We start from the raw sequence: 11,907 nt of genomic DNA, 5'->3' as shown, positions 1-11,907 counted from the left end.
AGAAAAAATCATTTTTCAATAGTATATATTCTCCTCAAAAGCTTTGGGCCTGATCTTTATAGTATATAGTATATAGTTAAGATTCTTTTCTTCCTTCTTGCCCCTTTTCTGTTCTTATTCTTTAATTTATTCTAATTTTCCCACTTCTCATTTACTCCATTGATTATATATCTAAAATACTTCGAAGGTGCATGTACAAATTTATTAGCTGTCCGGCAAATAATTTGCTAAAAAGTGTGATATATATATATATATATATATATATATATATAGTGGAAGTGAAGATTATGTCTCTAAGATTGATTTTTATAGAAAATCATTAATTTTTTCTGGGTCGGATTCCATCAACAATTAAATTAGTGTTATACATGCTATGTTCACTTTTATTTCATCCATTTCATATTACGTGGTCACCCTGATACACCATTTTAAAAAAAATAAAAAATAAAAATAAAATAAAATATATATATATATATATATATATTTTACTAAACTAATCTTAATAATGATGTTTTGTAATTTTAAATTTGGCTACTACGATTATATTTGGTTATTCAATATTAAGAGAGTAATATGGGGAAAAAGTAATAAAACTCGCTAAATTTATTAAAATGGATAAGTAAAATGAAATATCTATTTTTGGCATAAATATAAATGCCAAGAAACGACTCTAGTTAATAATTAAGGTAAAATAGAAATTAAGTGATAAATTTTATTTTATTTTTTTAAAATTAAATAAATAAATAAAAATTATTTTTAATATAGTGAACAAGTAAAAATGACGGAGAGCGCGCTATGCCATAAAAGAAGATAGCATCATAACAAGTGTTTGATTTTCACTGTGTTTGAAAATATAAGTGCTCTCTCACATTCTTTAAGTTTCATTGGGTTTGTGGTTAACTTTCTTTGGGAAGTTATTAGTGCATTTGCCATAATGGCAAAAGAATAAATTGGGCCAATGTGAACATTAAATGGACACATTAACATATATTCCTTAAATATACCTTAGCATTATAATCCATTTTATATGCTGATTTAGGAACAATTCGGAACAACTTATCTTCTGATATATTAGTACATTTAAGATTCTAATTATCAACACAAAAAAAAAAAACTTATTAGTCTACTTATGAAGATTATGGATTCTTTACTCATTTGATTTGAAATGATGTGATGCTTAACATATATACGTATTTGAAATTTGTTTCGAAATTTATAAAACCTCTATGTTTCCTATATATATACCTTATAACATAAGAAGTAATATGATTATCTTTCGGCTTTATAAATTTGTGATTAGTTTTATATTTTTAGCAAAAACAGACGAAAAATAATTCCCAAGAATTTTTACATTTTTTTGTTTAAGTTGTAAAGGATTCAATTAACCCATTTACATCTATGTACGATACATTCATTAATGAAAAAAATTGGTCAAGAAGGACTCTTTACATGAATTTAAAATTTGAGAGGATATTCTTTTGATCTTTCAAATTATTTAAATGAATGAATACAAGAGATGCAAGATTAATAATTCCATATAAGTAGGCAGATAAAATTAATTGTATAATGAAATAAATAATAATTAGTGCAATCTCCAGTGAGCTAACTATGCTTGGTCTTACATGTCAAAAAATGTTGTCATGAAAGGTATCAACACACTTGGAACTTGTATTAATTTAATACTAAATCTTTAATTAGTGTCCATCTTAATATTTAAATATATAAATTTCATGGCCTTTAAGTTGGAGATTGCCAACCTGATAATTTAATTTAATAAAGAAGGATGCTCATGGCATATGACGTTTTAACCAATCATAATATTAAAAGAAAAGGAAAAAGGGGAATTAATTTAATTTTTAAGTCAAGATAGAGAAATTAATTAATTATTCTTTTTTATTAATATTCTCACTTAAGATTTGATAGTGACTTCTTTGCTTTATTCTTGTTTGGAATCATTTTACTTGGACGATCTCTTTCCATTATTTATAATCTTGGTGTTAGTTGGGTGATTAGCATTTCTCATTTTAAATAAACTGATAATTAATTAACAAGTGAAGTAATCATGTATATATATAATACTTCCTCATCCAATTAAATGTGACAACATTTGATTGAGTACAAAGTCTAGAAAATTTATTTGACTTATTTATACATTGCACAAGTAGAAACAAAAAGATATAAAGCACAATTGTATTTAAATGTTTAATTAACCAAAGGTTCATATACCCCTTCCCCACTTATAATTTTTTTTTTTTCAAAAAAAAAATGTTCACCTATACTTAGTTTTATTAAATAGATAAGCATTATTTATTGGAGCATTGACATCATAATTATGCTATTTGAAAATTCATCCTTTCTTGTCTTTAAATACTTTTGGTAGGTCAAAAAGGGAAAAATATAATTTCAAATAATTAATTTCTCTTAAGCTTGCCATTAAAGTGAAGGGTCAATTACTCTAACCCCAACCTTCCTACCTACAGCAGGTTGATACCTTATACTATCATCATGATTTATGGAGAATAAATGGTGAGAAGTTATTCTAATATTCTTTCCAAATATGTCATTATCATGGACCTTGTTAGGGGCGGGTATAGTTTGGGCCAAACACGAAATTCAAATTTAAATTCGATTTATTTTTAATATGTGGTTTGAATTATAGATTGAGCTTTGAATTTTCTTTTTAAGATAATATCTAATTTTTATGTCTTATAGTTAGGTCTATTCATATTATATGTGTCAAATATTACTAAGTTCAATTTTCAATGGTCTAATAGATTAGTATCCTACTGCTCTATTCATTATAGTATTAATTTCAATATGGAATATATAATATAGATGGCAAGGTGAACTTAATTTTTATTAAACGTAGAAAGTTATACATTTTAAGGAGTATACCATTAGGTGAATTGAGGTTGTTAATTGTTATGACCTACCTTAAAGGCTTAAATTTATAATTGAAATATTAAATTAGTTAATTCAAATCAAACTTAAAAAATCCAATCCAACCCGAGCTTAGTGCATCGAATTTTGCTTGTAGTTTCTTCAATATGAAAATTAAAGATTCAAACAATTTTTTTTTTATATCTAATCCAAAAACCAACTATCCAAACCAAAATTTTCATATATACTCTGAACATTCACCCCTGACTGGGGTGGATTTAAAATCTAAAGTTTATGAGTTTCTATAGTGAACTCTAGCTAATATAATAATAATTGATTTCATAATCAAATATTTATAAAATTTAGTAAATTCTTTTAATACATATATATAAAAAATAAAAGTTAGTATGTATTACTAATTTATTATAAGGTAGCTTGGTTTTCTAGAACCCACAATAGCCAGCAACTATTTTCGATAATGCAGGCCTTCTTCACATTTTATTCTTGGTCGTTGATACATACGCAATTGACTGACTAATAATGCATAAATTATTCTTTTAGTTATTTGATTATTTATTTGTAACTGTTTTCATGTGTAAGCAACAATTTTTAAAAAATAGATTACTTTTCTTTTGTCAAAAGGAGAAGTGAATTATAGTGCCCAACATGCAACATATGTATAATGTTGTTTAATTAATTTGTCAAAGCTGGCTTAGGGAATAGTCATTTGGAGGAGGCAATCAAAACTTAAAAAATACTTATTGAACTACAAATCAAACTAGAAACAAAAGATAATAATTGAACAGACAAACTCAACACATAATAACGGTATAATGCTAGAATCAGGATTAACGAATGATGTATATTAAGGGCGTCCCAAATTAAATATATTATGGACACTATATAATTTTATGATTGAACTAAGATGGCTCCGCCCATGAGTAACAACATCGTTATTAAGCCTCTTTGGTAAAATAACTCTATGGACTTTTCACATATCTTTAAAAAGAATGAATCTATTTTCTAAAAAATCACAAATTAATATTCTTTTTCTTTCTTCTACTTGACTTTGTTGCTTTTACTTTAAGGAAAGAAATGAAAGGTGGGATATATAGTTTGATTAATCTTCCAACAAATCCAAGGCAAAGATAATGTCTATGTAAAGCTTTAATTTTCAACATCGTTTACCTTTGAAGTTTCAAATAAATTTAGCATAGGGTGCCACAATAGTTGTGCCCACCAATAATGTCATTTAAAGAAACAACGTGACATGAATTTGAAAAGTCAAATAATCTAAAACCTTAAAATAAAAATGATCAATATTTTATTTTATTGCTAGCTGACTTGACCAGTTGAGGAAAAAGAAAAAGAGAAAAGAAAAGAGATTGAAAAAATAGAAATTCTACACGAGTTGTCGGCATTTTGTCAAAGATAGAAAAGCTGTATTATTTTCTTGTATCAAATTATTGATTGTGATTTTCAAAATAATTTTTAATAAAGAAAGATTATACTATATTAAAATAAAAATATGGAAAAAATAATCATTAAATCCTCTTAATTAACATACTTCTTAAAGACGTGTATAAGAAAAACATGACAGATAATTTGAGGAAATAGTATCTTATCAGATGGCGTAATTTGATTTTTAGAAAAAGATTCAAAAAATAATAGTTGTATAGTTTAGTCAATATGTATCATTATGCTTAGCACAATGTATTATCTCAAAATATGCATTTGACATTATATATTTTTTAGTTATCATCTAAGTCAGAATTGAACTTGGCTAACAACCATGCATGTGTCACTAATTTTAATACCAATTCTTATCATGATTATTATGTCATTACAAAACCATTAATTAAGTGCATCTTTTTTATTACAAGTAGTATAAGTTTTTTTTTAATCAACAAAAGAAAAAGAAAAAGAAAAAAGAGAACACGAACTGAATGGTGCACTATGAGTGCAGGTGATTTTTTCCCTTTAAAATAAGTGGGTGGTCCGTACAGAGACAGGAACCAGTTAGGACTAGGGACAAGGTAGCAAAACAGGGAAATCCGCACATGAAATATAAATCTAAATGGGTCCCACTTCGTACTACCTTTTAATGCCCTCCCATCAAACGTGGCAACACACTTTCTATCCGGCTAGTGTTTGACAATAGATTTTTAAATATTTTTACAAATATTATTCGGATGAAAATTTAGATGAAATTTCAGTTTAGTCATAGTATTTAGAAAATATATTTCACTGTTTTAAAGAAATATGATTTATATCCATAAGTTTTAAAAACTATTAAAATTAACATAGATATAACATAGTACATTACTTTGTTATCTGAGCCGATTGTTCGTCATTTTTATCAACAACCATATCATCACTTTCATATTCACTGAATATTTCATCACGACTTTGATGTTCATGTAAAATATTATGTAAATCAACACAAACAACTAAAATAGAGGCTATTTCATAAAAGATAAAAGTTTTGTGTAGAATTTTGAATTATTACGGGAAAATGTTGGAAATAATAATTCAATGTTGGAGTAGGATATTAAATTGATTAGAATTTATTATTTATGTTTTATTATGATTTGTTAGTTAGAACGGTTCCTAATCATAGTTTAATTTTATTTATTTTTACTTTAATTATGATTTGTTAGTTGCACGTCACAAGGCATCGATCGGTGAGCAAATCTACTAACATCTCGCCCAGACTTGTCATGATCATCACCAACATAGCGAAGGACGAATTTTCTGGCAGGCACAGAGCAAAGAAATAACCAAGGACTTTGCAAAGAGGATTTTGTATAAACTCAAATTTGAATGAAAATATTTTATTTATAAACTCAAAAGTTCTATATTTTCTATATATTGAAAATAACTTGTAATATTCATATTTATAAAAGTATAAAATCAAATTAAAATTAGGACTAGAAATCACTCTAACTAACAAATTCTAATTAAACCTAATTATTTACGGTAGTCAAAAAAGGTAAGTAGAATACAAGATATAGTGATTTGAAGAGGAGTCACCTCAAGTGGGACAGTGTGGGTTGCACCTTAGAGTAGAGAAAAGGAAAAAGACAAATAAAAATTTTAATAAAAGAAACCCACCCCTCACGTTCCCAACGAGGTCCCTCTCGAAATCATCATTATTAGTACTTATTATTTTCATAATAAAATAGGAGGAAAAATACAAAAAAAAAAAAGGATATGAAGAATAATGTAGTGTAAGGGTGGCGTGGGCATCTGATGAACGTGGCATAGACCCCAAAATGTCAGTTACTGCTCCTAATAATTAATCTCACGTACCACACTTTCCACGAAAATAAGGACAAGTGCACCCTCTATCTTATTTTATTCATATTCACCGCAAAAAATAAATAAATTAAATTTTATAATTTTAAATTAAAAATATCCAATATATATCGAAATCCGTAATTCTTGTAAATTTTAACATATCACATGGGATGTTCACATTAGATATTTGTAACATGTTGAAATGTATTTATTTTTTTAATAGTTAAAAAGAAAAGATTTGATCAAGTAGATACGTTAGAAGGACTTATTTTAATGAGCAGATTTGAGTGACTGCTATTAGTAATTTAAATTTAAATTTACTTGTTGAAAAGATCCAACCTATTAGTAATTTAAATTTAAATTTACTTGTAGAAAAGATCCAAATATAGTGGGTGATTTCTTTTTGTTTATGGAGAGATAGTGGAGTTTTGAGAAAATCAAGGACAAGAAAGTAGAAGTAGAAAGATGATGGACACAAATTTAATGCATATTTCTTTAGTTACACTTTGCACGGGAATTATACAAGGCATTCAAATAGGAAAATTTGACAATATTAAGGTATTTTTTATATGCGTAGAAAATAAAATTTAGTGTAAGACACGTAAATATTTAAGGGAAAATCACAGAAATCACATATTTTAAAGGAAAAATTACAATCTATCCCTTAAAAGTTTATAATTACAAAAATTCCTCAAACGGATATAATAATATAAGCGCTGATACATTAATCTGATGCGCTAGATACATTAATTGTTAAGTAAGACACATTACATTTTATACATGATACACTAATCTGATGCGCGAGATACACTAATTTAATGCGCGAAAATGAGGGATTTTGGAGATTTGTAAAACTTATAGGGGATAATGGTAATAAGTAAACTATAATGTGGGATTTCTGTAATTTTTCCTTTTAAATATTGTTCTCGAAGATACATTCACTCTTTTGGTGGTAAATTTTCCTTGAAAGATACTCCATATCCCTAATTACTTGTCAACTTTTGAATTGACACACCTATTAAGAAATCAATTAATGCAATAGTGAGCTTATCATTTTACCCTATTAATTATGAAGTGGATGAATTTTTTTGTATTTTTCAAAGTAATTAATCATTTAATTAAGGGTATAATAGATAAAAAAAAAATTGTTCTTTCTTGATTTGTCAAAATGGACAACTATAAATGAAAAAGTGGACAAGTAATTAGGGACATATGGAGTAACTAGTAAAAGATGATCTTGCAATTATGATTTTTGCGAATTAAGTTTAAAAAATAATATTCTGTCAATTCAAGAATATTTGTACATTATTGATTTTTGCATATTTAAAAAAAATTATAAATTAAAGAATAATTTTATTATATTTTTCTTTGAATATAATATATTATCCATTGATTTAATCAAATTGACCAATATTATTAAATATCCTATAATAGTATAGTGAATAATTTTTATTAAACGGAAAAATATCGTTGTTTGACTTGAAAATTGGTTGTACAAGATTTAAGACTCTAGCTGTGATATTTGATACAAGAAGGGAAGTTTCACTAAGATCTATAAGTCAATATTACAATTTACAACAATAATGAATTTGGTGTAATTCCATAAAATGAGAGATCTAAAAAGGTAATGTGCGAGTTAAAAAACATGTTAAAATCAATTGAGGAAAAAAAAAAGACGACTCAATAACATATAATAATAAAATAATACTAACTAATAGAGGACTCAACTATTTTTAATTTTCGTCATGGCAAGTCTGTCACATTTTTCTTTAGATTATTTGTGGCTAAGCTCTTTATATATTTGAATTATCATCTCAACTTTGTTTTTTTCATCTTAGTTACCACTAAGGTCACTTTACCTTATTTCAAATATCTTCCTAGTTAATTTTATCATTTTGATATGTCACATAGTCATTTCAACTTTCTTATTATCACGATTTCTACTTTTATATGTGTGAATTCTTGATTGACAAGAAAAATTGGTCGACTTAATGCTTATTCCTAAAAGTTGAAAAATATTTATCAATTTTACCATAAATAATTTTGCACAAATTTACTAAGTTCCTTAACTAATTTACTTTAATTTTAATTGTATATTCTTATTCTATTTTTATGTTACATCTTTCACTTATTTTTATTATTAAAATTAAATACAAACACCCATAATTGCATAATTAAATATTCAAAAATAAATGTTTATACATTCAAATCTCATCTAAAATAAATTTTTATATAAATGTATTTTTAAGGTAAAAATAAAAAAATAAGACATATTACCCGTTATAATAAGCCCATGCGATTTATGATGCAATATTTTTCGTTTACCACTAGAGTAAATATCGTGATTCTATAAATAAGCATCCTTAAAACGTAAGATATTAATTTTTCAAACAAATTAAGTAAATGAAGAGTATTTAATTGGTAAGTTATGATAATGATGTAAAATCTCATCCATCCCCTAATTTTACTAATTTTCAAATAAGCATTTAATACTCTTTTCTCTCTCTACAACTTCTTTTTGACTTTCCTGTACCCCACTTTCTCTCTCTATCCACAAAACCAAACGCTTAAATAAAGGCCGAAACCCCATTCTTTTTCTCTAGTCGCCACCTCTAAATCTCTCTCTTTCCATTTTCTCTCAACAACAAAAAAATCCATTAGCAGAGTTATTTCAATGGCAGTTGAAGCAAGACATCTCAATCTTTTCACTCAACAACAACAGCAAATGGTTTCGAATCAAGGGAATGGGTTTTCCTACAATACCCAGATGGGTGGTTCTTCTATTTTGCCGTTACCGACACCGGAGAATAGTTTTTTGCCGTTTAATCAGAGTTTGATGTGTGATTCCGTTCGGCAAAAAACGTCGGTGAATACTGATAGTGGTCTCACTTTCAATCTTCCCACTACTGTTAACGCTACCACTGCTGCCGCTGTAGCGGCGACGAGGAAGCGGTCGAGGGATTCGTTTAATCAGTTTAATACTTGTAATACTACGTCGTTTGTTGGAGATGACGTTTTGCCACTTCTACAACAATATCAGTGTGATATCGATCGGATTATTTCGCTTCATGTAAGTTTTCTGATGAAAAATTGAATTTCAATGCCGTTTTCTGTTTATTGGTGTTTTGGGGCTAATTTGAATTTTTTATTTTGTGTTTTTACAGACTAAGAAAGTAAGGATGGAATTGGAAGAAAGGCAGAAACATCAAGCGAGGGTGTTGGTTGCAGCAATCGGAGAAGGTGTATCAAAAAAACTGAAAGAAAAAGATGAACAGATTCAAAGAATGGGGAAAATCAATATGGTTCTTCAAGAAAAAGTGAAAAGTTTGTTCGTTGAAAATCAGTTATGGAGGGATTTGGCACAAACAAACGAAGCAACAGCAAATTCCCTTCGCAACAACTTAGAACAAGTATTGGCTCACGTCGGCGATGAACGAATCTCTGCCGGCGGTATCCTCGCCGGAGCAGCAGTTGAGGAAGACGCCGAATCCTGCTGCGGCAGCAGCGACCACGGGGCTGCAGCGGAAGAAGAGGACGAAATTGAAGGCCGGCGCACTGTAGTCGGTGAAGCGCAGGATAACAGGATGTGCAAAAGGTGTGGTGAGAGGGAATCATGTGTTCTGCTATTGCCATGCAGGCACCTTTGCCTGTGTGCTGTTTGTGGATCAAGTTTAGTTCATACATGCCCTGTATGCAACTCTAACATGAATGCCACTGTGCATGTTAACATGTCTTCCTGATTGATCGATCAATCAAAATCCAAAAAAAAAAAAGAGATGAAACAATTTCTAGGAAGAGGAAAAGAAACCATAGAATTTTCTTCATGTAGAGATAAATGCTAGAATTTTTTAGTTTGTAAATTTCTTTAGTAATTGTGACATGCAAATTGTTCATTCTTTTTATCTCCATATATGTTCTTAATTCACCATTGTCATATTGATGGTATTGGAATTTCATAGTTCAATTGTATACAAAAGTTCTTTCAAAAATAATTTCATTAAGATCTCTTCCTACATTCTATTTTCGAATTTTATCGGAAGGGAAGTAAAAAAACTAAAGGTGTGTATGGTGGGATTAAACATGAAGTAACTTTTAGTTCTTGACTTTGATAGGGAGAGATTATGGGGTTACTAGTTTTAATGAAATGAGCAGAAAAAGCAAATGTTACGTGCCAACTTTTGCCAAAGAATCCTACTTTAGTGATTTCTCACACATTGTGGTCCGTATATGTATTGAATTAGGTACTGTACTGACTGTTTCTAACATTTAATTGTGATAAATATAAAGAGAGATACTTTCATTTGAGAGGTGTGGTGTTCCTTTGGAATTTTGCTGCATAAATGTCAGTCTATTTATAATAATGGACTATTTATAATAGTTGTTCATTATATTATTTTAAAAGGAAAAAAAAAATTTCGTCAAAAAATTTGATCAGAACATTTTTATTCTTTTAACTTAAATATCTTTCAATTAAAAAATGGGAAAAAGATTAGTTTATTTTAAAATAAAAAGAATATTAATAACATTTTAAATTTCTAGCCAAATTTTTTGGTCATTTGGCATTACCTATTATCTAATACTCCATTCGTTTCATTTTATGTGAGGTAGTTCGAGTCGGTACGAAATTTAAGAAAGAAGAAAATACTTTTAATTCTTGTGATCCAAAATGAATGTTAGAAATTTGTGTGACTATAAATCATTTCATTAAGGATAAAATAAACATTTTCTTAAATTGTTAGTTAATATAATCACTCTTTTTGTGATTTGTTCATTTTATGAAATTAATTGATAATTTTATACTAGTTCCTTATTTACCTTATTTTTCATTATAATCATTTTTTATTATATTTTTTTATATTTAAAGAATGATATAGTAAAATTATTCTTTTATTTATAATTATTAAAAAACATATAAAGTAAATAGTAGATAAATATATTGAAAAGAGAGACTATTAGTATTACTGCTACTATTTATTTGCTTAGGTGAGATGTCAACCTATTGGAAAAAATAATAATAAAACAAGATTGTATTTTTTACTTAATTTTAGTTTTTTGGTGTACTAGTACTTAGTACTAGCAAAAGCTATTCAAGAAAAAAAAAACAAAGTGGACCCAAATACAAGCAAATCCCCCTAACTTTGCAGGCATATATAGTGATTGTGAAAACAACTGCTTCTGACTAATAATTTAACTTTACTTTTCTTTTTTATGTCCTAACTTTTTGCTATATAATTAAATTAGGTTTCTCCTACACCTTAGCTATCCTTGTAAGTTATTGTCACCTTTAATGAAATGATTATTTCTTTTGTGTGTATTAAAATTGATTGCTTGTAAATTCAAGTAGTTGGTTCGGTGATAGGTATGTGTATATAGAGTATTTAAAATCATTATTGGTATTTTTCGTTCGCTACTCCTAAAGCTCAATGTATTATTATTAACCTTTCTAGGGTTGGCACAAGGTAACCAATAAGGTGCTTATTCTGATGTTGCTTAGGAAGTTAATTATTTATAACGAAATATCTTATTTGGTTGCTATATAGATAATTAGCATACCAAATATCATGTGATTATTCGTTTATAATCCTATATAACTAATATCTGCATAACTGTTAGTATCTAGGTATAAGTTAATGGACAGGCAGTTTTTTAATAAAAAATTATGACAATAATAAAGTAGAGAGATAGTTGAGTAGTGTAATGCATTGATTTGGGACAGCAGGCAGGAGT

General features: G+C 27.8%; 1 protein-coding gene across 1 annotated transcript; it reads left to right on the top strand.

The window, feature by feature from the left end:
- The first annotated feature begins 8,786 nt into the window (after positions 1–8,786).
- On the top strand, positions 8,787–10,076 carry LOC125836221 (BOI-related E3 ubiquitin-protein ligase 1-like). The gene is made up of 2 exons (XM_049515338.1): positions 8,787–9,250; positions 9,345–10,076. Exons 1-2 carry the CDS (start codon positions 8,855–8,857, stop codon positions 9,918–9,920), a joined length of 972 nt encoding a protein of 323 aa, XP_049371295.1. The 5' UTR covers positions 8,787–8,854; the 3' UTR covers positions 9,921–10,076.
- The last annotated feature ends 1,831 nt before the right edge of the window (positions 10,077–11,907 follow it).

This window comes from Solanum verrucosum, unplaced genomic scaffold, assembly GCF_900185275.1.
Source record: "Solanum verrucosum unplaced genomic scaffold, falcon-dt-bn FXZP01000278.1, whole genome shotgun sequence".
NCBI classification, from domain to species: domain Eukaryota; kingdom Viridiplantae; phylum Streptophyta; class Magnoliopsida; order Solanales; family Solanaceae; genus Solanum; species Solanum verrucosum.
The sequence above is the reverse complement of the archived record's forward strand: the minus strand, read 5'-3'. Positions and strand labels throughout refer to the sequence as shown.

Bases quoted from the DNA above. Each gene is read 5' to 3' on its own strand.
- LOC125836221 (XM_049515338.1), top strand. From the start codon at position 8,855: ATGGCAGTTGAAGCAAGACATCTCAATCTTTTCACTCAACAACAACAG. The intron at 9,251-9,344 runs GTAAGTTTTCTG...GTGTTTTTACAG, and splicing joins ATCGGATTATTTCGCTTCAT to ACTAAGAAAGTAAGGATGGA.